This window comes from Anopheles stephensi, chromosome 2, assembly GCF_013141755.1.
Source record: "Anopheles stephensi strain Indian chromosome 2, UCI_ANSTEP_V1.0, whole genome shotgun sequence".
Taxonomy (NCBI): Eukaryota; Metazoa; Arthropoda; class Insecta; order Diptera; family Culicidae; genus Anopheles; species Anopheles stephensi.
The window spans coordinates 39536316-39562931 of NC_050202.1; the positions used below are offsets into that span (position 1 = coordinate 39536316).

The window sequence follows — 26616 nt, forward strand, 5'->3', positions numbered from 1 at the left end:
GGTACTACAACCTCGAGAGGTCTCGGCCTGCCATTTCTGGCTTTCTGTAACTTAGTTTTACCCGTAGCAAAGTAGTCAGCCCTACGTACGTAGCTCTAAATACACACCTGTGTAAAAAGAGACAAACATCATCTATTTATCTCCCATCACATAAGGTCTCATATATTCTATTTTTATGTTTTGTGTTCCTCACGAAACTATCTCTTTCTCACACACACACACACACACACACACACACACACGCACACACACACCAGCGACAAAAGATGGAGAAAATGAAGAAAGGTCATTTTTCGATACCTGTCGCAAGTCTCTGCTGTCAGTGTGTCGGATACTGTTTTTTCCCAGCATCCAGAACCCGCATCATCTTCGCGCTAGCCTGTGTCAGTTTTCGTTCGGATGGCTTCGTGTGCGCAACGTTTTTCGGAGGTTCCGTGATTATACCCGGTTTTTGTTTCGAATCTTTCGTCGTCGTCGTCGTCCTCGCTGTTCACACCAGACAAGTGTACGCACCGCATCGTCCTCGTACCTCTCGCGTACCATACATCAAAACAGCAACAAAGAGCGTTCCGTTTTCCTTGGTTTTTCGTTTAAGTCTTGGTCCGTTTTTCCTCATTTTTTGATCCCTCCTCCGCTTGGCTGTGAGGGGTAATAAAACAAAAAGCCAGTGAATGAAAGGTGTAAAACAAGTGCGTTGTACAGTAGTGATTGGAAAGTGAAGCTTGTATAATATTAACTTTGTACAGCAACAGTCCGCATTTTGCCAACAGTGTGGTGTGTCGTCCCGACGGACACCTTCTACAGACGTTCCTGTCTGGCTGTCTGTCTGTCTGTCGTGCTGAAGCTGCTGCGGGAGATGCTACGCTCTCTTATCAGTGCGCATATCATCAGTGGCCGTCGTGCGTAAGGGAACGCGAACGCTCGTTGTGTCGCTCGGTGGTGTGTGGCGCGTAAGTCGAGAAGAGAACTAGTGCACAAGAACAACACCGAAGGTCGGTAGGCGAGGAACGGTGAGCATAGGCCGGTAGGGGTAGTGTGAGAAAGTACGCGGCGGAATGTGTTGGCCGTGGTACAGAAGCGAACGGCGCCGGCAAGAGGATTCCGAGAGGGCAGCAATGTTTGTCTTTTCTGAAGGTTTTTTTTTTCTCGTGCTGCTTTTACTGTTGCTCTTGGTGATATTGGTGCCGATGATTGGTTCCTTCGATGAATGTGAAGCGGCAGTGCTGTGGTTAGTGCAACGAAGTCTACCGCGTTTGGCAATCCATCTTTCGGCTGATGATGCTCCTGCTCCTACAGATAATGTGTTGGTGCTATTCACGATACTGTCCTTTCTTAATGTTTCATGTGTGCCGTATGTGTGAATATTCGGCAGTATCGGTCATCAATAATTGCTTCACTCTTGACACGTTCCGTTACCCGTATATCCTTTTCATAACTCACTCACCCACACACCATCGCTGCCAAAGGCTGCGGAACGCTAAACGACAGGAAAATTTAATTACCCTAATGATTAACACCAGCACACAAACAATCACGCAATCTCCGTTGTCCTTTCGCCATATTTTCCCATCCATTTATATATGAATGGTCGGGCACCTGCATCTCTTGTTTCTTCTGCACATACAAACGCCACTCATCAATCAAATCAAGTGTTCCGTGCGTGTGTGTGTGTGTGTGTGTGTGTGTGTGTGTGTATGTGTGCGCGCGCGTGTGTGTGTTTGTATGCTGGTGGAAGGGAGTTTTTCGTCCTCACACCATTTCCAACATCACAGCCTGCTTTATTGTTTGTTGATGATGGGCTGGCGGAACAATTCCCTCAGCAGTGATCCCCGTTCCCAGCATGCCAACGCAAATCTCATCAGCAAAGGTCGTTTTGGACGGACAGAAGGCGATTGCGTTTTGTTTATACATTACACACAGGGCGCAGTGTGTGCCTGGTGTTATTGTTGATACGGGATGCTCATGGTTTGATGGACAGAAAAGACGGTTGTTGTGGTTATGGATGCACACGAGAGTGACGGGTGCGAAAGTCGATTTCGTCGGAGCGCACCAATCTCCATTATCAGTGCCTGGTGGGAGCAATTGGAACTGTCGGCAACGGAGAAATTTTGAATCCGGCAAATTAGGAGGCCATGAAAAGGAAAGGTTCCCTAAACTTACACACCACAGTACGGTATGGAACCCGTTTCGTACATCGTTTTTCCGATACGGTGTAGAAAATCACCGCATGATATAACGCCGAAACTGGCGACAAATAAACATCATCGTGCAGGAAGAAACGCTACACGCTATACGGCTCACCAACCACTCAACTGATGTTCGATGGCTGCTGTGTCTATCTATCGTCACATCGCTATCTCGAAAGGATTCGCCACACTCATCAAATTGTTTACACGCTTTCCGGGAACCTGTTATGATGATGCTGGGTGAATTCCGTTCGGTAGCTCAACCTGCAAAAACACGGGAGCAAGTTTGTTGTTCAAAGAAAATACAAAGTCATTACACACACACACGGGTGCGCTCACGACAAGGGTCTCTTTTGGGAAGGATCGGTTTGCAGGCAAAGCAGAGCATCTTGCCAGAAGGGTTGCCAGAAAACCGTGTGGTTGGACGATTGGAAGCGAAAACGGCTGAGGGTTCCAAACCAACCATCCTCCCGTCCTTCTTGCGACCGTCGAAGCTATTCAAACCAGACATGGCCAGCGCCAAAGCGGCCCGTAAAAAGGATCCCCCGTTTGTGACCCCTAAACGTCGCGGTTTTCGTCGGTGTCTTTTAGTGTTGGGGATGGAATGGAATGTAAAATGCTACTACTGCTGTACTGTACGGAGTAAACGCTTTCCCTTTGGACGGATCCTTCGCTTTTCGGAAGAGCGAGAGTTTTTATTGATGGGTAAAATGGGTATGTGAATGTGTTTCAAGAGACAGGCTACCGACTCGAACCGTCCCTTTTTGGCTCGATCTTGGCAACCGTCCTTCCGCCTGCAAACTCCCTGCTGCAAAATGCGGAATGAGCCCAGCTTCCATTCCAAGTTCTGTGTTTTTGTGTGTGGGAAACTTGATGAAACGACCGATGGGTCTGCAAATTACGATTTTGGGCCGCTGGGAGGAATATTAGTCTGTGTCACATGTGTTTCGTGCAACGCTCAACGCACGAACAACGGTTCTGTAATGAAATATTTCGGTAACCCCAAAGAAACAGTTCGTTCTGGAGGCGCTTCTAATTTCGCAGCTATTTTTATCACAAACTTGTACCACATGCGTCAACCGTCATATCGTCCCAACGGATCCCAAGATCCCGTGTCTGGTAGTCGTTTGTTTGTGTTGAATGAATTTATCCGTTATCAATATTGCAGACGATCGAATGATATTCCCGCTTTTCTTTAGCACATGCTTGCCGGAATACTTTAAGCCCAGCAATGAATTCCAAATGCGGGTAAACGTCTTTGAAAGATTGGCACTAAATTAGGATACAAAACACTTTGGCACCAAAAAAGGGCCGGGACGATATCGTTCAACAACGCAATGTGTTTGCTTTCATTTCTCCTACAGTGAAGCGGTTGTGCTGGGTTTAGACAATAATGCTCGAAAATGGTGATCCTTCGGTCGGATAAGGAAAAATCAATATAATGTTTATAGTGCGTCTATGCGAATGGGCTAGAGGATAAACCAAGATTGGTGGAGTGAAGTGAAGTGCAAAAAGAAAACCAAAAAGGGGGAAAAAAGAGTGTCTCACTCCAAAGGGGGAAAAAAGAGTGTTCGGTTCGATGAGCTTCAGTGTGCCCGCGTTCGGAAAACGAGATTGTGCACGTACGCAATCGCTAGCAGGTACTTTCCGGTACTTTTGCCACATCAGTTTCCACCAGCGGATAATGTAACCTCGACACGTGGTGATTGCAGAGCAACGGAACACCGAATCGGCAACTACGGCGACCGCCGCCAAATCTCGCTTGGCGTTAGCGTGGTACATGTGGTGTAGCAAGAGCAAAGAAGCATAGAGTGAGGAAACGTGAAGTGAAATAGCAAAGGAAAATAATACAGAAATCCTCTCCCACGGCCACCAAGCATTGTGGCTGTGAGGCATTCGCGAAAGGGGAGTAGCTGAGCGAGCATGACGATGATGATTCATCCTTCGGTGCGCCGTCAACACTTTCGGCAGCAACCGGTGTCGAAATTGGTGCGGGAGCATAAACCGTTCCGACCGCTGGCAGGATCGGTGCGATGGGTGGCGTTCGTCATGGTGATCATTTTCATTCATCAGCTTACCGAAGGTCTGGAGCTGAACGAGACGCTGATAACGCAGCGCCATCAGCATCACCGGTACACGATTGATGAGCTGCTCGATGCGCGCTTTCCGAAGAGCATCTCCGGTGACATCGACATGGATCCTTGCAAATCGAGTAAGTAAACCTTGACGTTAGCCTGGCAACTGTCGACAGGACGATGGCACCGTGTGCTGAAGAAATTACTAAACGTCACAAACACAGCGAAGTGATTTTGTTTTCTTCTTGACCACCATGCCGCAGCGAAGTTGCATATGAATGAAAAGCTTTCGAACTAGGTAGAAAGATATGAGCGGAACGAAATATGTTGTAATGTGATCAATAATGCATTCTACGCATTACAAACTACCGGGATGTAAGGCATGTAAGCGACCGCCATTAAATTGATCATTCCGCTAACCATCCGTAGCGGAATGACTATTCAGCCAAGGGTAAATCAAGTCTACATTTGGTTGAGACTTAGGGTTGTTTGGGTTTCCTTTGTCTCTAATTATCGTTGTATCAAAACTAGGATCTATTGAACGGGTTTTCTCAGGGAAAAGGTTTAATGGATTATTGGAATTTTTACAAGTATAATTCATGAAGTAAGAGGTCCCTCAAGAAATAGAAACAATGAAATTACGAAGCTAATTTTTTGTTGGTTTCACAGAGCAGGACCTAGTGTCAAATCCCTTCGGGACTATCTTTCCGTACACAGTACTGACAATCTAGCTGCATGCTCAATCTATTTAAAGCAATGCCATGTCCTCTCGAGGTTGTACAGCTAACAAAAGAGAAAAAGAACGACGAATCAATAGCAGTTGAGACGGCGCTAGAACTCCATTTGCACAGATGCGCTTAAAATGGATCTAAAAAGTGCCTAAAAACTGTTAAATATGTGATCATAATTGTCTATGTATTTGCGGCGAAAAATGTACTGTGATATCATTAACGCGAGCAAACTCTTCTAGACTCTTTGAATTATAATTATTTATTGTGCACTGCGGCTAGACGCCGCATTGTCCAGACTCTGAATAGGCGGTTTCTGACGAAAAAATATATAGGAAGGACCAAGTATGCGACTTCGGTGTAATTTTAGACTCTAAGCTGAAGTTTATTGTCCATTGCGAAACTATGTCTCATGCCATCAGAAGTCTTGCTTTGTAATTTCACATGATTTGAATGGCCTCTATGTATAAAAACGCTATATTTCTGATTGGTAAGGTCTATTCTCAAGCACAACTGTGTACAACAGGAGAGCATAGACTCCGCTCAGGAGGGTTGGTCTAGAAGACTGCTGTAACGTCTCTAAAAGAAAACATCCTTTATTTCTACCGTATCTCGTCAGTGATTGTTGTATTAACACTAATTGTCTAGCCATGTGTGGCGAATAAGTAATTTTTGATCTTCTTTTTCTCTGGCACTACAATCTTGAAAGGTTTTGGCCTGCCATTTCTAGCTTTCTTTGATTTGATTTTACCCGCAGCTAGAATGTCGGTCCTGTGTACGGGAAGGCGCTCTGGATGGAATTTGAAACCCGGACCTTTGGTTTCTGACAAAAAACCCGGTCAAGACGGGCGCCGCTATCGCATCAAATACAAATACAAATAAACACAAAAAGTGGGGCCACACTGTAATGTTTCTTACATGGCCTTGTATTTATATCTAAAGATAATAAACACGCTTTACAAACATTTGAACGGGTTTCCTATGACATGGACTAGGGTTTTTGTGAACAGGTTTTGCCTTAAGTTCTCCCTATACTTTATATGATTTTCTTTAACTGATCCGTGTAATGTTTTTTGTTTACCATGACAAACAAACTAATCAGCTCCTTGAGTCCACACGCCACCCTACAAAACAACAACCATTTTTTAAAGTTTGTGCATAACATTTCAGCTCGAAATATTTTGTTGGCATACTACAGCCCTATTGCACCAAGTATCTTATATGTTTTCTTATGAAAAATAATAACTCTTATGTAAAACATTACATAAAACATTAAAGTAACAATATCTTATCAGCAAGTCGCAAAATATATAGTTCCTTGACAAATATTCTGCATCTTTAAACCCCCAAAACTTAAGGCCTATTTGTTTTGTCGCTTTGGTTTTCTCTGGTATAAAAGTTTTATATACAGGAATGAAGATCTTACAATGGCAGTTAACATGAACTACATTACTAACTTTTGGAAATTCAAAATAGTCACCGGAGACTTTTATTTTATCTACATATCTGTATATCTAAATTTTATCTAGTAATATGCCGGGTATAGATTTTTCCTTGTTCTAGGTGTTTTTGTTGGGTTATATTCCATAGATTAGGGATTATGCCACTGTTTTATTGTGCAATAAATACAATAGATTTGAATTAGTGATAAAAAATCTGCACAGCAACACATTCCGCTCGCTTTTAAAATGAATTGCTATTAACTGTTATATTACTCTGGAGTTGATTGACACACTTTTATGCAAAAAAACTCAATTCAAATGTTCATGTAATCCGCCACTTTGTCATGTAATCCAGAATGTATTATTTAAATTTATGACACTTCTTCTTCCTCTGCCTTGGCACTACAACCTCGAGAGGTCTTGGCCTGCCATTTCTGGCTTTCTGTGACTTGATCTTACCCGTAACAAAGTAGTCAGCCCTGTGTACGGGAGGGCGGTCCAGATGGGATTATAACCCCAGTCCTGCCGTGTGAAGACCGGTGACGTTATCGGCTCGGCCACCGGTCCGCCCCGATTAAATGTTCATAAATTAATTTGAATTTTGTTTGAAATTAAAACTAGCTATTGGTAAAAAATGCAACTGTGCGGTTTTCAGTTCGTTTTACAAAAAAAAAAGGATTTTTTGCACTCCCGTTGCTGGATGGTCAGTCCTGCTTACGGGAAGGCGTTCTTGATATGGTTTGATCCTCGGTTCTGCGTTGTGAAGATCGACACCGTACCCAACTTACTTTAGCATCTACAAAATTGATCGATAAGTACGGTACCTTTCTGGCATGCTCGGATCTCAATCATCTGCTTAGTTCCCTAACGAATACGTATGATCCGTCTCTCGATTTACCGCTTAAAGAAGGAAACTCTTCGTCAATCGGCCATTCTAGCTGATTTTTCATTTTTCATTGTTTCATTTTATACCATTGTTCTCAACAACTATATACCGTAATGCCTTATCATGTTTATCATGTTAGCAAGCTCTTTACCATTCTATTCAGCAGCGCTTATATGAACGTGAATGAAGCGGTGTTGTGGATTGTTGGTGTACATCGCTTTTGTTGTAGTACAAATAATTGTTTGCTTCACGCAGTTCCATTTAATCCAATGCCATTACTACTATTAAGAACCATAATAAACTCTCGCCAGAAAACTAGCAGCCGATAAACATTTAGCACGTGCGAGAAAGGCTAATTTGAATTGCTAATTTGTTTCCTTTTTTGCGTTGCGATCGTCTGGTTTCCAACTCCACCATATGTAAGCGCCACGGGTGAAAAGAACACTTTAAAAGGTTGTTGCATAATGGCGGTGCAGGGGAGTATGTTTTAATTATCGTATGCTTTCGTACAGCGTGGGAACATTTAAGGATGGTAGTATGAATTATGGTGGCCTATCGGCAAAATTTGCGGACCATTTATTATTGCTTCCAGCGGGTGGCGTCTGGGACATCCTTACCAGAGGGCACGGGCCGTGTTGTTTCCCGTCCAGCTCAATGTGTGGAATTGTTTCATGCCTGGATTAATTTATTAAAAATACTTCGTACCGGTCGGAAGTTCGCTTAATGCGAGAGAGAAAGGTAGATAGGTCTTTTGGTTTTATTTTTATCTTCAAGGGTTTTAAACTGATTGATCGTTTGTCGAAACACTACCCACCAATTTCAAACTATCAATAACAAATTTAAATATACAGCAAATTAGTGATACGACATCATCGCTATCCAACATAAGGTAAATTTAATTTTAGCCGCTATGTTTTTGAGTCGATCGTAATAAGAAACAATGCAATTAGGTGTAGCTTTTGTTGCTTAATTTGTTGCCATGTTTTAGTGTATTTCAGTATGGTGATATGCGAATACAGTGCGAACATCCACTTTCGGCGAGTTGAACGGTGGGGTTTGGTTGGCGCTCTCGGCACGGTACTCGTACATACGGCCAACCGTTGATGATTCAATTCAACTCCCAGCGCTGCTGTCCTGCATCTACAACAGTGTTTGTGCTGCTCAGCCCTCGCCGTATGTGCATACTTTTTTTTGGTTTTGTGTCCCCATGTACTTCTAGCTTTCCGGGGAATTGAATGGAATGGAAAGGCGGCGTAACCGCTATGCAATACGCGTTCTTGGGTGAGCGGAACAATTTAAATGGGTTCGCGTGCGCCGCAGCTCTGTGCTACGGTTATAATTTAATTAATTCTCATTTATCATCATTCCACCTTGGAAGGACAGTGTTTGCTGTGCGCCAGCTCCCTCAAGTTGGAAGTTGGCGATGCGCGCTGGGCCGGGACACTACATAGCTCTGTGTCTTTTCGTGTGCCTTTTTTTCTGGTGCACTTGCTTTTGGACAGTGGAAAAGCTGTGTTTTGAAATTAGCCACTTCAAGCCGTGCCTCGAATATTGTGCACGGAATTTTAATCAGTTCACGAGCAAGCAACAAGTTTACCTTGTTTTGTTAGGCTGTAGTATCAAGAATTAAATGTTGGTAACGGACGTTTCCTCCACGGCAGTCCACGTTCGGTGTGGGCTGAAAGCTCGTCAGGAACGTGACTGTCATATCGAATGGGAGTTTTATAGAGGGAAGCTTCTAGTTTTCGGAATCAATCACAACTCCTCAAATTTCGTAAACCTTATCCCATTATGGTTTGTGGCAGCGTTCAGAGTTTTGGCACAGCACAACTTCATCTTCAGATGACCCAGTTTGATTTCCTGTTTGTGTTACAACAGGGAGTCGGAAATCTGTCGCATCCATCATTCGTACATACGGCTCCGGTGCCGAGTAATACTCACTCTAAAGATTTGTTTCCCAAAATGTACCACAACCTCCCGAGACTCAATTACATGCGAAATTTCGCACTCAACTCTCTCCGATACCATCAGCAGCATAAGCTGGGGCATAAGCTAGCGTGGCGGACCGTGCTGGAAAAGCGGGACAGGATTGGGGTTTCATTTCCCAGCTGAGACCTCTAAATAACAAAAAAAAAAAATCATCAAGTAGAGGAAAACATATGTACCGTACATGTGTTCAAGAGCACACTAGGTTGGAGCGATGGGACGCCTGGTTGTATGTGCCCAAAGAGACGAAGAACGAGAAAGAATGAAATGCAATTAAATGCACATATGCGCTTTTGTTTTCACCGCTTGTGCCAACTTTCTCCTGTTGCACTTGAAGCTAAACTACTGCACCAAACCCCCAAAACCCCCCGGGTCTCGATTTCCAGGCAAAGAAGCACATGCAAGAGGACCGTACACCTTAGTGTGTGTTGAATGGTTGACCATCCGTACATCCAGCACCACGGATGCATGTAGGTTGCATTAACCGAAGCACAAAGAAATGCCGGTTGGTTCTTGCTTTCGGTTGATTTCATTTTGTGTGTTTCGGTGCTTTTTTGCCACAGAACAGAAAAGAACACACACATATACACACACACAAAAGGGAATATAGAGCAAAACCAACAACTCAAACGAACGACACTCTTACACCCAATACCAGAACTGCTCGGTCGGTTCCGACATTATGCGGTTGATTCAAATTTATTCCTAATTTATGTTCTAGCCCAATCGCCGCCCCACTAACTGACCGGTTTGGAAAGACCAGAAAGGCCACAATTCCAGGAAGCCAATGGGATGGGCTGGGTTCCGGGTTTGGGCCGTACGAAACGGATAGTTTCCGGTTGCAGTCAATCGGTTTCATTGAATGAAAACGTTGGCGTTGGGTGGGCAGAGCAACAACGAGGTCGAGCACCCATTTCTTGACGTATGCTGAAAATTGAATTAAACCCCAAAATTATCTCATTCCATCGAAGGAATTCCATTTCACCAGAGACATATGGTAGTGCCCTTTTGGTTCTTGCGTGATTGTTTTGTTTTTTCTGTGTGAACTGTTACGGAAGAAGATATGTTGAGCAAACGGGTCAACTTAGATAGAAGCGGAATAAATGCTGAGGATTTTCATAGAGTGTGACAAATCAGCAATAAAGCTGCTTGATTGCTTATCATGATATTAGTTCAGAATGATTCACAGATGCTAGAAGTCACAGAAGTTAAGACGGACGGGGTCATAGTCGGTTGATTAACAATATTTAACTTTTAAGCGAATTCTTCTTCTTCTTGGGTGGCACTACAACCTCGAAAGGTTTTGTGACCTGCCATTTCTGGCTTTCTGTGACTTGATTTTACCCGTAGAAAGGTGGTCAACCCTGTGTACGGGGTGGCAGTCCGGATGGGGTTTAAACCCCGGTCCTGCCGTATGAAGACCGACGCCGCTGTTGCCTCGGCCACCAATTTTTAAGCGAGTTAAGTATCAATATTTCACAGACAAATAAAGCGACTTTATTGTTGATTATTTTGTTGCAATGATATTGGGGGTAGATTGTTGAGTCGCAGGATGCCTTTGCATTCTACAGTATTGAATATAGCTTAAGCCTGAAGAAGCTGATGCAAAAATCTGCTCAAAAGGGAAGGAGCTTAAAACTGTGGTAAGTGTTATCCACTAACTAGACTTTTGTATTACAGAAAGTGCGATTGGTGTCTTTTTTTGCTCCGCGCTATACCAAATAGTCCATGGGGTTAAGGTCTGTAGATTTTGTAAAAATGTTCATATAATTGTTTTTCACTTCTCGGAAAAGTGTGGCAAGGACCGATTCCTTTATCATCTACCATTTAGCGACATGGCGTTTAGCAACTTCATATCGTCTTTGGAGGATGTATATTAAAAAATACACATCACAATTTGAAGAAATTTAGCTAGTTGTATTCAAGGAGCATTAGGCAGTAGCCAAAAGTATCTCCGTTTTGATGGCCACCAATCATGACGATGCAAATTATTGTCTAACAACAAAACCTCCTCAAGAAATGAGGAGTAATACTAAATACTAAATGAAAAGGAACAGTGGGTGGTAATGCCTCTAAGCTACGGGAACAAAATTAAACCATTAACCAAATTTCGAAAATCACGAACGTCCTAAATTTCTAAACCAAATTTATTCTACATTACAATTCTGATACATCGTATTTCAACTGGTATGAGAAATTATGGGCTGATAAACTGGTATTCTTTGAGTACATTTTGAATAAACCATGGACCATGTTCTTCGCTTGTTTGTCACACAAAATATGTTTAAAATTGTAGTAAAAGGCCGTTGCTATCTACTATTAATCTAAGTCCTGTACTTTCCAAACTTTCCTGCTGGGAGCAATAAAAGGTTCTGTAGAATATTAATATATAAATTGCATTAAAATTTATCAGGAATTCGACATTCCCTAAGAATACTGGGCTGAGTGGGTGTCCTTAAAAATATTTCTTTTGTTTTTCTATTTTGTTTAGACACCAACAGCACAATAATTGGTCTGGAAGATATTTGTCTCGTTTTTTCTAGAAGATGTTTTTCTCGTTAATTTTGATTAATTGTTTAGTTTTTCGTGAAATTAATTCACAGTCACCACATGCGGTGATGACAGTACGGCATCGGACCGTCATAATTAATAAATAAATAAATAAATAAAAATAAAATATTTGCTAATTATGACGTCTTGAAGCCGTATTGTCAGCACCGCGTGTGCTGACGAAATATAAGTGTAAAAAAAAACAAAAAAATCACAAAGAAATTACCAAGGCATTTCCTCCCTGATATTTAGCCTTATCCCGGGCATGCTCGGTTGTGGGTGTGTGGCGATTGCAGTGTGGAAATCCAGGTCTATTGTAGAGGTTGTATCAATGATAAGGTCCGGGTCTATTGCTGGCGGTGTTGTGTTGATGGTAGTGTGGTGTGTAAACGGATCATCCTTCCGTGTATCGGATCTGGAATGTAAAACAACAACCAAAAAAAAAAAACAGCGATTTGAACAGCACAAACATTTGCCTGTGTACAGTGTTCCCCAAACTGTCCAGCAGTGATAGCTCAAGATCGACCAAGCCAGCACCGAAATCAGAAACTATCGGCGAGTTCCATTCCGTAACAGCAGGTCTCTGCTAATCACGATGTAGGACCAACCGACCATCTCCGAACCCAACGCCAACAATGCCGAACTCGCTCCATCAGGGCTGGGCAGAGATGAAGAACACTATTGCAGAAAAGTCTGCCTCACTTCTTACGACAGTGTCGACTTTGGCCCCGGATGCTGTTGCTCCGTCAACGGATCACCCGTGGCACTACAAAGAACAATTAAGACAAAGACAACACAACGAATAACAAAAAAGGAATGTAGGGGAAAGTCTTAGGATTGAAAGGATAATGAGGATGCGGAATCAAAGGATAGGACCGTTGTCTCCAGCGAATCGGAAGATGAGCCTCATGTATGCGAGGTCTCTGGTCGCCAACACTTCCCTGATTTCTACACCCGGTCGTCTGCAGATGCTCTCGACTGCGCACAACAAGGAGGGTCTTGCGGTTTCAAACTCCACACAGGACCACAGAAGGTGATCCACATCGTGAAATCCGTCGCCGCAGCCACACACCTTCGTCTGAGCCAGAGTTATACGCTGCAGATGAGCATTCAACGTGAAATGATTCGACATAAGTCGAGACATCATGCGTATGAATGCCCGGTCTATGCCACCGAACCAAGGCCGCAGAGACACTTGAGAATGAGAAGGTGACCAAATTACCGAAATTTTGAACGCCTTGTCGAACATTGACCCAAGCAATTCTATGATTTTGATGGTAAGGTAATCCTGACTCTTAACAGCCTGCGGGGATCTTAGTGCTTCTATAGCGCTAAGGCTATCTGTAAAAATGAAGTACTGATCCGAAGGTCTCGCTGCTATAATCAATTGTGCGTACAAGATTGCGGCTAGTTCTGCGGTGTAGACACTACACGGCTCCCGCAATTTGAAAAATGCTTCGGCGGACTCACTTAAAACACCGAAGCCGGTGCCTCCCTTAGAGGATGATCCGTCAGTGTAATACTGGCTCATTTGGTCTAAATGGCCATACTTATCCCTGAAAATGCCCGGAACTACCATCGGGCGAAGATCATTCGGTATAGTCTTAATTTCCTCGTGCAACGAGGAATCTGTTGTTAAAAGGGGAACTGTAGGTCTCAGGAAGGGCAGCACGGTTTAATGCCTGTTGAGCGCTAGGATGTACTTGTAGGGCAACAAAATCTTCGTAGATTTTCAAGATCTTGCTCTTAGAACCTGTCTCTAGAAGTGCTTTAAAATTTTCTTCGATCAACAAGATCGATTCTTTCGACAAGAAGACGAAGCGACAGCATTTCAAAATGTAGTTTCAGCGGCATCACTCCGGTCATAACTTCTAGGGACACAACACAACATGGTGTGGATTTCAAGTTCCCTAGTGCGAGACTAAGACAACGATACTGTAGCCTCTCTAGTTTGAGGTTATGCGTGTTGGATGCCCAATGGAAGCATATGCTTCCATATTCCAACACGGATAGTACCGTTGTGTAATACAGTCGCAGGACGCCTGTTGGATGTGCGCCTCACCAGAATCCTGTGACTGTCGTTAAAAAGTTGATTCTTTTGCTGCATTTTTGCACCTGGTGGGTCACATGTAACCAGTTTAGCCTTCAACTGAACCAAACACCAAGGCATCGAAAATTGTCAGCAGTTGATATTTTTTCACCGTATCAAAAGACATCAATTTTTGGGTCAAAAAGTCTTTTGTCCCTGTTTTTCGTCGTGTCGCTGAAAGGAGAAAAGACTACCATCTCAGTTTTCGTTGCAGAGAACTTGATACCAAGGTTTTCAGACCACTCGGCAAGATTGTCCAAAGTGGTTTGTAAAGCCAATTGTATTTCGGCGGCGTCCCTGCTTGCAAAAGATATAACGCCGTCGTCTGCTAATTGTCTAATGCTGCAGTTTGGTGCTAGACAAGAATCTATTTCACTTACATAAAAGTTGTATAACAGGGGGCTCAAGCAGGACCCTTGTGCTAGTGCATGGAACCTGGTCCGCTTTAGCTGAACATGACCATTGTTGAAATTCATAGCTTTCTCCGACAAAAGGTTGAACAGAAAGTTATTGAAATGTGAACCCAGCCCCACATTTTCTAATTTTTGACTCAGCTTGTATGGTGATACTGAGTCAAATGCCCCCTGTATATCCAGGAAAAAAGATCCCATGTTCTGTTTGGGTGCATGAGCAAGCTCTATTTCTGTAACCAGAAGGGCTAAGCAGTCATTAGTACCCCTGGCTTTACGAAAACCAAACTGGGTATTTGAGAGAAGGTTGTTTGATTCCAACCATTCTTCTAACTGAAAAAGAATCATCCTTTCAAGGAGTTTCCTCAGACACGACAGTAACGATATTGGCCGATACGAATCGTGTCTTGATGGCGGTTTGCCAGGCTTCAAGATAGTGACAACTTTCACTTCTCTCCACTCTTGCGGGACGCTGATGACCTCCAACATATTGTTGTAGATACGTAACAGACGTTTCCTCCCTATGTCAGGAAGATTTTGAAGCAATTTGCTACCAATCTGATCCAGACCTGGGGAGGAATTTTTGCTTGATAGGAGAGCAAGTGATAGCTCTACCATTGTGAACGGTGAATCCATCCTGGGATGTTGTTTAAAGTTTTGCGCAGGATCGAAATCGGGGCAAAGCTTGTGGGCAAATTCATTCAGCCATTCGTCAGAAAAGCTTTCGCTCTCATTGATGTTGTTGCTGTTTCGCACCCTTCTAGCCATTCTCCAAAGCGAATTAAGTGAAGTGGCGGGGTCTAGATTATTGACGTATCTACGCCAATAAGCCTTTTTCTTCGCCCTCAACAGGTTTTTGTACGTTCTCTCTAGTCCTTTATATTTTTCATATAGGGACCTCGAGCCCGTGTCCCGGAAGGCTTTGAATGCCTCACGTTTCTTGGTAAAAGCCATCCTTGTCCCACCAAGGAGTGGGAGGTTTTTTAAATGTCCTTGCTTGGTGGGAGCGACTTGTTTGGGCCTCAACGGCGCACTTGTTCATTATTGAAACAAGTTTTTCGTACTCCTTGACAGGAGACAAATCTTTAAGTCAAGAGAAAGCGAAGCGGCTATTAATTCACCGTATCTCGTCCAGTCGATGTTCCTCGTTAAGTCACATTTAACGGGGATTCTTTCTACTGGGCATCCTCCCTTTATGTAGGAAATTTCTATCGGCAAGTGGTTACTGCCGATAGGGTCCTGGATCACCTTTCAACTAAAATCCAGGGCCATTGCTGACGGACATAGAGACAGGTCCAGTGCACTCGCCCAACTTTGAGGTGTCTGCATCCTAGTTGCCTCTCCTGAGTTGAGAATCAAAAAACCAACCAAGACCGCTGTTAAATTTCCAAGATCTGCTTTGAACTTTTCAATTTTTTCCTTTTCATTATTGGCTATCGGGAGATATAAATAGATGGAATTGTCACGTGAAGAACGCCCAGTTTTGCCTTAACTGCGACTGCGGTTTACCCTCCCACGACGACGGGTAAGCTCGTGCGCAGTGTTCGTTGGCTTTTGTCAGCGGGGCACTACTAATAGTTGGGGCACTACTCGTGGCCTTCGAGGTCGAAGGTCCTTCGTCAAAAGCATCTTTTTTGTGGCCGGAGCGGGCGACCCGGTTTGCGCTTTACATGCGGCGCTATCTTCCTTTCGGAGTCAGATAAATCAGTCCCCATGTCGGGACCGGAGACAACAGCGGGAGTGAGGGAAGACAACACTTACCGCTACAGACGATACAACAAGGCTCGCGCGCACAGGTACACACACACACACACACACACTAGACTGTTTACGATCGAAGCGACGATGCAGCGTCGATACGCTTGCTTATCTCAACGATCATCAGATACACACACTCACAACACTAAAAACACACGTTGATCGTTATTTGAAAATCTAGTCAAATATTGTCTAGGACTTCTGACGGACCTTCCACCAAACGGCTCTGGAAGAAATAAGCCAAACCAACCAAAGTGCATAATAAGATATACGAATGTTGTCATATAGTGATAAAGCTCATAGCATGATGTATCAAAAACATGTAAAATGCTATTTGCTAAAATGCCGTTAAAAATCGTTCTAAATTATTGGATTTTTCCGCACACCAAATCCAAATTCGGAGCCATGTGTATTTGTTCTGTACACCTACATCGTGAATATACCGTAGAATAAACATGAATCAAACACCTTTCATCCTAGCAATAAACAATTTTAGGCAGCCTACGCAAGCAATTGCAGAGATTTACGGTAATATTCTTGAACGAAATAAGGAATATGAGTAGTGTTGGCGTGCTGTCAATTTTTTTTTATCTCACACAACACGGTGTCCCGCCCTGTCCTGGTCCAGCTTAGTCATCTGCCAATCGTTTTTCCTAGCTTTTATGGCGGACTCTTCAAATTTATTACTGTATCTCGAATGGGAAGTTGCCCATGTCCATAACCTAGACATCTTTTACGGGTTAGGTCTTCCGGTGCCATTCAAATGCCATGACAACCCCACTAGCTTAAAGACCTCGCTATTGCAGCGGCATCGCCGCTATTACCCACACATATTGCCTAAAAACCTTCTGAGAATTTTGCAGTTCAGTTTCAGGATCAGTTTTTGAAAGATTTCATGACCGTGCGGAGTTTGTTTCAGCTTCATCAACAGCTACGATTGTGTATTTTGGAGTTTAAAAAATCTTACTCTCACTCTTACAAAATCTTACTTTAAAATCGTGCAACCGAAGAGTTTGTCCGATGTACCGTGGTTTTTTGGCGTAACAAAGCATGAGGACATCCCTTGAACATTACATACACTAGATTTGCTGAACTCGACTAGTGTTGGCGAGTTAGTTGGGTATTAATTTTACCTTAAACTAATTGTGCTTGATTTCGGTTCAATCTTCTGGTAGGTGAAGAGTAAAGCTGAAGTTTTCGCCAATGCTTATTCTTGTACGGAACTTGTATAATTCATGCTATTCTAAAAATTCTCCACATATCAAGTAAAACGGTAACTGGGAATGACGTGCTCAAACTATATCGTGTTGTATTATTTGGTAACGTGTAACACACGCCACATGGCATCCTTATGTCCTGTATCGTTTGGTCGTGTAAGCCTGTATGTAAAGGTGATAAATGGCTTCTGCATGTGGTCATGGGAACACGGACCAAATATGGTTATGGCCTATCATCTGTTAGGCACAGGTGCTTCCAAGAGGGTGACGTCCGAGCAGGACCATTGAACCGATGAAAACTGGGTCGTCGGGTGTTTCTAATCACACGTAAACGCACTCTTTCTCACCCACACAACCACTCACTTTCATTTCGTTTCCGTGTTTTGTTGCATTTGCAGGTGGATTTATGGGCGACATCGCAATGCCGAACGTAAATTATGAAACCGAATGGCAGCGACAACGGCTGAACAAGAGCCTCGAGCAGGACATCGTGAAGCTGAAGCAGGAGGTGTACCTCGAGGGGTTGCAGGTCGAGGAGGAGGGCATGACGGACATGATACGGAAGAAAACGAAACAACGCGCCTCAACGCCCCTCTCCGGTATGACGTCAACCAACGGCGGTCAGTACGGGCGTTCCCCGTCGGGCACATCGTACGAGAGTGAAAATTCCATCACGGACAGTTCCGGAGAGCCTACGGTACGGGCCACCATCATCGACAACCGGGACAACATTATTGTGCGTCGCGAGCCCGAGGCTGCCGGGGAAAAGGTGGCCGAGAAAAAAACTGCCACTCCGAACAAAAAAAATGCCACTGGTGCCGCGCGAAACATTGACCATAATCGGATCCAGTCCGACACGAAGGACATAGTTATCGATTCGATCAGTGATAATATTATCAGCAACAATCACGCCAGTAGGAAAGTAGTCACATCTGCCTTACTTTCAAAGACACCGTCGACAACGACAACGGCGATAACGACGACTACAACAACATCGACAACAATGGCTTCCGTAACTGTAGCAGGACACTCTACCGACGCGGAAGCTTCCCGTCAACTGGCAGGAAGTAGCGAGTCTACGGTTACAGGCACGCCCGTGGTGGAGCTTATGAAACGACAGCATCTATCGAATGAGCAGAATGGTCAGTTAACGAGCGCCAACAGAGAACAAGATGCTGGGCAGACCCGTACCCGCAGGCGCCACCGCCGCAGACGTCGGCAGCAACACAATTCGTTTCCCCAGCATTCCCAGGTACAGGATGCGGTCGAACGTATCACTGACAACGGTGATCCAACAACGAAAACCACATCCGGACATTCTCCGGCGAATGGACCGGTCAACAAAAACTCGTACCACTCACGGTTGGAACGGTTGCGTGTCGAATTGGGCACAGTAACGTACTCGGTGCGGGATCGCAATCTTCGATCGAGTCACCAGCACCAGCAGCAACAGCGCCAGGGCGAGCTGCCAAACGAGCCGGTGGAGCGAAGGTCGCAGAACCGTACACCGAAGAAGAAGAGACGCCGCGCTGGAGGTGACAGCAAACGGAAGCATCATCAGGATGTCATCGCTTACGATCACGGAAAGCACGGCAACGATGACGGTAATAACAGCGAACAGCGGGAGAACATGCCCGTTGATACGACCAACTTCGGTGCCGGGAATGGGTGGGGTGCCACTGGATACGACGAGCAGTCCTATCATCCTCGCGCTTACCATCAGCAGCAGCAGCAGCAACAACAACAGCGTAATCATCCTGAGCACCTCCTTTACGAACAGCTCTCCCAAAAGCAATCCACCCGAACGACGGTGCAGGACGAAAGCGACAATGCCATGAATTTGCATTTCCGACCGGACTATAAAGCACCGGCCCCGGGAGCTCAAGATCTACCCCAACCGTACTACTTACCTGTTGAAGACGAGGCAGAAAGGTACGTTCGTCTCCTCTTCATTCGTACACACACACATACACAGATTCACGTAAAATGCACAAGCCTGGCCCGTCAAGTGTTTGGTGCAAGTGGCATCTTCGGGCGGCGATTGCGCCCGTCCGTTAGGTTCGCGTACATCGTCGGCGAAACTTTGTAAACGGTGCTTTGTACTGAGGAACATGGTTGGCCGAATGCTTGACACGCTTCGTTTTATACTATTTGACGGAATGGTGAATGAATGGCGATGGTGGTGATGATGGTGCTGCTCAAACCTCCATGGGTTGGTCTAGCTCCACGTCATGTCGGCACGGTTGCAATGGCGGTTGGCGTTGAAATGGAGAGCGTTTTCCATGATTCCGTAACGAATTGCAATGAATGACAACGTGTACCATGTCATCGACGTTTTCTGTACGCGCCGCAGCCGTAGCAGATGGGCGGGAGAGAACGTGCACATCAATGTGGGATCATTGCTGCAGGATATTTCAATTTATCATTCGTAACATTTTGTAAGGCGGAAAATCCCACCCAATGCGGGCAAATGTTGGCCATGTTGAAAAGCGTTTCTGAGGAACCTTTCAGATGGGAAAGTTGATTCACTTGAACAGTTACTGGGAACAGTTACTGGGTTTCGTTATTATTTCCATATCAAACACAGGTACGCAATATTGAACGTACTTTACTATTCAAGATTTATTTACTGCTAATTTTTTCCCCGTTTTTCAGCCATGTTTGTGTTCTACTTAGATACACTTTGCAAAAACACTATGAACGATTGCCTACAAGCTTTTGCGAAACAGTAGGCTGTGAATTATCCATGTGTTTATAATCTTCGCCTTAAAACTATGTTCCTTGCTTTTTCTGTTGATGTGGCTACAGGTCCTGAGATTTATTGATACACTGCGTTGCAATAAAACGCGTGACTCAGTTCATCTCTATTAATAAAACAAATGCAATCATCAAAAGCTCCTTCAATAGAGTTGCGCTGCCGCGGATTTCTCTGGCTTGTTTGCACTGGTAGCAATTGAACTCTAAGTATCCAGCACATAAACAAAACGATGCGGCATAACTATTGACCCAACACAAACATTATCGTTCGTATTTTAATATTTGATTGTATTTCCAAACGCATAGCCATATTTACTACGCTTCCGAGGATCATCATCAACATCAGCATCATCGAGTTGCACGTGCAGCAACGGCAAAGAAAGAGCGTATCTGGGACTTTGGCGTCATACCGTACGAGATTGATGGGAACTTTAGCGGCATGCACAAGGCCCTGTTCCGGCAGGCGATGCGTCACTGGGAGAACTATACGTGCATCAAGTTTGTCGAGCGCAATCCAATTGACCACCCGAACTACATCGTTTTCACGGAGCGTGCCTGTGGGTAAGACGCATAGCGCAAAGCACCTACCTGGGGGCTGGCAAGCTTTGCATGTGGGGAAACTTGCAGCGCGCAAGACGAACGCTTCTCCAATGACTTTTCCTTTAACTGCTACACTACACTGTTCGCTTCCCAACAGCTGCTGCTCGTTTGTCGGCAAACGAGGCAATGGACCGCAGGCCATTTCGATCGGTAAGAACTGCGACAAGTTTGGCATTGTGGTGCACGAGCTGGGTCACGTGGTCGGTTTCTGGCACGAGCACACCCGCCCGGACCGGGAAAACCATGTCGTGATCGAGAAAAACAACATCGTGGTGGGGCAGGAGTACAACTTCAACAAGCTCACCGAGGATGAGGTTAACTCGCTCGGTTTGCCGTACGACTACGATTCGATAATGCACTACGCGCGCAACACATTCTCCAAGGGTACCTATCTGGATACGATTTTTCCCATCGAAATACCGGGCCGCAAGAGGCCCGAAATCGGCCAACGGTTGCGTCTAAGCGAGGGTGACATCGCACAAGCGAACCTGCTGTATAAGTGTGCTAGTAAGTATATGCTATGGCGGACTGATGAGGGATGTTGTGGTCGTAGAATGTTAATTAAGCTGGAATCTCAAATGCACTAGGCGATGGTGCACTCTAAGCAAGGTTTTGACAGCTTAGGCGAAGCAAGATCGTTAATCAGCACAGGGCAGATTCAGTTCCTCTGGTGAAACGTGCACCGTGTAGGAAACTGGTTGGGGGTGGGGGGTGGTTGTGGGCGGGCCCTTAATATGATTAAATGATGTTTCCCCAACTGCTGTTATGTTAATGGTATGAACTACTACTGTACATGCTTGGTGGCTAAATTTGATTTTCAACTGTTTCGAGCTTCAACATTAATAGTTAATGATGGTTATCCCACATGCGCAATATATCTCCTAACTATGAAGACAGTCAACAAATTTCATTTTCTGTTGCCATGTCGTAGTCGTAGTTGAACGGTCCTGCCATTAACGAAACTTCAACTCCCAAACCCAAAACCCTTTCCGATTGAATTTGACGGCTGCATTCGTTTTCAGAATTCTGAAATACGCACCCCATTTCACTAACTTTATCAAACGCAACCATGCAGCAACACATCCATCCTCTGACTCTGAACGGGCAAGAAACAAATTAGAAAACCCTTACCGACAGTTTCTCGCATTCCGTTGTGAGATTTTTCCAGATCCATGGCTGCACGGAGCAAAACCTTCCGCTTACGCTTGATCGACTGCATCGTCGTGCTGCTTCACTCATGCTTCCCATTCTCCATTTCCAGAGTGCGGACGCACGTTTCAGGAAAACTCGGCCAGCTTCACCTCCCCGACGTACTACTCCACCACACCACCGACCGAACCGGAACGTTGCGAATGGCGCATCACGGCAACGCACGGCGAAAGGATAGTTCTGAACATAACCGATCTGGTATGTCTGTCGGGGCCATACATTGGCGCTTTCGGTTTTGATCACAAAACTCCAAAAAAGCTTCCCAATTTTCGCTAGTCACCACTCGGTGGTAAAAGTAGAACCCAGCTTCCGGATAATTTCCAACCAGCTGGTCAAAATCAGAGAAACGGGAAAAGGATTTCTTATCGACCGCCTTTCCCGGACTAACGTGATTTCATTTCCCTTGTCTACCCCGCTGGCAGGATATTTACAAATCAAACAGCTGCCGGTCCGATTACCTGGAGATTCGGGACGGTTACTGGCACAAGTCGCCGATACTGGGGAAATTTTGCGGTTCCGGCAAGGTGAACGAGCTGATCCGCTCGACCGGCAGCCGTATGCTGCTCACGTACACAACCACCTTCCGGCAGGCGTCGATGAGGGGCTTTGCGGCCAACTACGAAGGTGCGTGTAATATTTAATGCCACGTCTTATGACCAACTGTGCAGATTAATTCCACTCGTGAGAGAGGGAAGGTTTTGGGAAAAGAAAGATGGAAAGATAAAAGGCTTTGGAAAGAGTTGTGTCTTTACGTGCAGCAGGATGAGAAGTGGAGCTATTTAAGATTATGCTTAGTCTTATACAGGCCAGTTACAGTTTTTATTTACTGAAGTGTTTGTAGAAAACTCCAAGGATTCTCGGAACCTCAGACAGGGCTAAAGCATCTCCACTTAATGTTTATTCCCAAACAGTATCTTTAACCCCCGTTGTCCTTCGTGCTGTTGATCAAGGATAGTACATTCATTTGGTTTTTTTTTTGTTTTGTGTTTACGATGGCATGCTGTTCCAGCAATCTGTGGCGGCGACATGAACCTTGAGTCGGGCGGACGTCTCGAGTCCCCAAACTATCCCGTCGACTACTTACCGAACAAGGAGTGTATCTGGCGCATAACCGTGCCGAAGGACTATCAGGTCGCTTTAAAGTTTCAGTCGTTTGAAGTGGAAAACCACGATAACTGTGTTTACGACTACGTCGAGGTACGGGACGGCGGTACGGCCGATTCGCGGCTCATTGGGGTTTTCTGCGGTTACAAAATACCACCCGATATGAAGTAAGTAGCTTTTTCACTCCTTACTATGTAAGCGGACATCGCGGGCAATGTTCACTGTTCTTGGATTAAGGAATTTTTCACTCTCCATCATCTTCATGTAGGTCAACGTCCAACAAACTGTTCGTAAAGTTCGTGTCGGACGGTTCGGTGCAGAAGGCAGGATTTTCGGCCACCTTCATGAAGGAAGTGGACGAGTGCGAGCACATGGACCACGGGTGTGAGCACGAGTGCATCAACACACTCGGGGGTTACGAGTGTGCCTGCTACATCGGTTACGAGCTGCACAGCGATAAGAAATCGTGCGAGAGTAAGTTTTTCTTTCTTTTAGATTCCATTCTGCTTTTTTAGACTGTCCATGTACTTGGGAGTGCGAGTGCGGTATGTAAGCTGTATCGGCTGGATTCAAATCCGATGAAACGAGTCGTGAAACCCGTTGAAAGTCGGTCGTCTTGTCTTGGCTGGTGCTAGGATACAAATATATATATATATATATATATATATATATATATATATATATATATATATATATATATATAGATATGGAACAAAGGGATTTGATTTGTGGTGTTGATCCGATTTGAAGTCAACTCTAAAAACCGTCTCGCTTTTGTGTTTGCAGATGCTTGCGGTGGCCAGCTGGACACCCCGAACGGTACTATCCTGTCACCGTCCTTTCCGAAGGAGTATCCCATCATGAAGGAGTGCGTGTGGGAGATAGTGGCATTGCCGCAGCACAAAATCACCCTCAACTTTACCCACTTCGATCTAGAGGGTAACACGTTTTATCAGGCGTCCGAATGCGAGTACGACTACGTGGCCGTGCTGTCCAAAAGCCCGGACGGGACGTTGCACAAGCACGGTTCGTTCTGTGGGTACAACGTCCCGGCGCCAATTACTTCCGAGTGGAATATCCTACGGGTGGTGTTCAAGTCCGATAAGACGATCCAGAAGACGGGCTTTGCCGCTGTTTACTTTACCGACATTGATGAGTGTGCAGTCAACAATGGTGGATGCCAGCAGGAATGCAAAAACACCGTCGGGTCGTACGTGTGTTCCTGCCGCAACGGGTACACTCTGCACGACAATGGGCACGATTGCAAAGAGAGTGGCTGCAAGCACGAGATATTTACACCGCACGGTCAAATTCTTAGTCCCAACTATCCGGACTACTATCCGCCGAAGAAGGACTGCATCTGGCACTTTACCACTACGCCTGGTCATAGGATACGGTTGGTTTTCAACGTGTTTGATATTGAGCCGCATCAGGTAAGCACTTCGTCGGAGCATACGCATCTTCCCACAGCAACCGGGATACATGGTAATTGATTGTTGCATGCACTTCGCCCTCACAGGAATGCGCTTACGACCATATCGTCATCTACGACGGAAACTCGCCGGACAGTCACACCTTGGGACGGTTCTGCGGTGCCAAAATTCCGCACCCCATCTCGTCCTCGTCCAACCAGATGTACATGGTGTTCAACACGGATACGAGCGTGCAGCGGAAGGGTTTCTTCGCGAGCCATTCGACGGCTTGCGGCGGACGGCTGAAGGCGACCGAAGTCAAGAACCATTTCTACTCGCACATCAAGTTTGGTTCGGGCATGTACGACAACGGTGCCGACTGCGAGTGGACGATTGTGGCCGATTCGGGCCAGAATGTGCAGCTCAAGTTTCTGAGCTTCGAGCTGGAGGAGGAAAAGATGTGTTCGTACGATTACGTGGAGGTGTACGGCGGACTGGACGACGAGAGTGGACCCCTGCATGGAAAGTACTGTGGCAATGCGGTATGTACCATTGGCGCTTGTTATTGTATGGTTCGCTCCATCGTTATATTTTGCTTTTGTTTCGCTTTTCCCGCTTTTCCTTTTCCGGTGCGCAATGTTGTTTGCCGTGCTCTTCTTGCTGTGTTTTGTCTCTTTTTTCTCGCCAACCGGATTGCAAATGGGCACAGAACCCACCGGAAATCATCTCGATGCACGAGGCGCTGATGGTGCGGTTCCGGTCGGACGACACGGTTGGATTTAAGGGCTTCTCGGCTGCGTACGTCGCGATCAAGTCGAACGATGACGTGCTGACCACCGACGAAGAAGGTTCTGATAGCTCCGATATCATCCCGTTTCCCGGTTCACTAAAAACAGTGTTCATCAAACAGGGCGAAGATATGGACGAGGAAGAGGACGACGATATCGATTATGAGATCTACCCAAACCGACCGACCAACACTAAGATGCACATCGCGGTGCACAACGATATACGCTCATCTCAGGCGATCGACTGAAATATAATCAAATACTTTGCCACGTAAGGTGTTGCAAACGCCATCGGGTACCAACGGCCAACACAACCCTGCGCGAGCTGCCACTGCATGGACAATATCATATTATCGACCTATCATTTCTCCTTGCTATGTGCCGTCCTCACTGTGCTGACTGTCGATGGCATCCAGTGCAGGAAACGATCGGTTCCGTCTAGTAATAATAATGCTCCATAGCTCATCGGAGCGTTGCGAACCGACCGGAAAGCTAGTGTAGAGTAGCTTCGATTCTTGAATTCTTCCCAGAACCATGTGTCGCTGGATATGGATAGTACCGTTTCATTATGAGTTAACACCGTTACGTCGCTTGTGTGCGCAGGTATTTCCTAGAACTTGCGTGCACACGTGGCAGTGGCAATATATTGTTGAAGAAACGATTCGGTAGGCAAGGATGTTTCCAAGTGTAGATAGGGCACACGAATACACGCGTAAGGAAATCGAAAGGTCTTGCAAGGAAATCATCGTGCAAGGTAACGATCGTTGATCTTTGCGTGTAATTTACAGTGAACCAAAATTGTAGTAAGTGATTTAAAAGCCATTTATGAGCCAACGGAATATATGTACACATAGATATATACACACTCACACACGCACATATATGTATAGATATGTATATGTATATATATATGTATATATATATATATATATATATATATATATATATATATATATATATATATATATATATATATACATAAAAAGTTATATTTACATTACAAACCTACGCCGGTAAGTCTTAAATGGAGAAACTTTTCAGAACTTAATGTTAGGAAAATTACTATTAAATATAGCGAAGGCTCTGTTTTCCTACATCTTAAAGTTTTTATTTAGTCGTCTCTACCCTTTCCCTTTTCCCCTAGTAGACGTGAAAATAGAGAGAGCGCGACCGTGCGCTACACGAACTGTTTCTTAATCGAGTTGACATATTTAGGAGTGTTACATATTGTTCGATAAAGTTTCATTCGTCTCATATCAGCATCGTTCGCAGGGAAACTTGGTACGTGTTCCCTTTGATCACTCTAAATCTTCCCTTGAGTCGGGACTCGCGATAGTCACGGTCTCCAGTAGTTTGTAGATATGATTAGGCGTATATAAAACTCGACGGTAGCTAGTAATGCGAATGGTTGGCGTGTTG

At 45.0% G+C, this 26616-nt stretch overlaps 1 protein-coding gene across 8 annotated transcripts; it reads left to right on the top strand.

The window, feature by feature from the left end:
* The first annotated feature begins 338 nt into the window (after positions 1-338).
* On the top strand, positions 339-26058 carry LOC118507839 (tolloid-like protein 1). 8 transcript variants are annotated; one of them, XM_036046962.1, is made up of 13 exons: positions 368-505; positions 3551-4398; positions 17726-19259; positions 20391-20645; positions 20782-21191; positions 21946-22091; positions 22316-22517; positions 22903-23164; positions 23266-23471; positions 23784-24430; positions 24517-24951; positions 25119-25257; positions 25320-26058. In XM_036046962.1, exons 2-13 carry the CDS (start codon positions 4110-4112, stop codon positions 25361-25363), a joined length of 4569 nt encoding a protein of 1522 aa, XP_035902855.1. In that variant the 5' UTR covers positions 368-505; positions 3551-4109; the 3' UTR covers positions 25364-26058. The 8 variants fall into 8 exon arrangements, with proteins under 8 accessions (XP_035902851.1, XP_035902855.1, XP_035902847.1 ...); XM_036046958.1 differs by having other exon boundaries at positions 339-429; positions 25119-26058; XM_036046954.1 differs by having other exon boundaries at positions 25119-26058.
* Positions 26059-26616: the final 558 nt, after the last annotated feature.

Bases quoted from the DNA above. Each gene is read 5' to 3' on its own strand.
- LOC118507839 (XM_036046958.1), top strand. From the start codon at position 4,110: ATGACGATGATGATTCATCCTTCGGTGCGCCGTCAACACTTTCGGCAG. The intron at 20,646-20,781 runs GTAAGACGCATA...GCTTCCCAACAG, and splicing joins TTCACGGAGCGTGCCTGTGG to CTGCTGCTCGTTTGTCGGCA. The intron at 24,952-25,118 runs GTATGTACCATT...AAATGGGCACAG, and splicing joins GAAAGTACTGTGGCAATGCG to AACCCACCGGAAATCATCTC.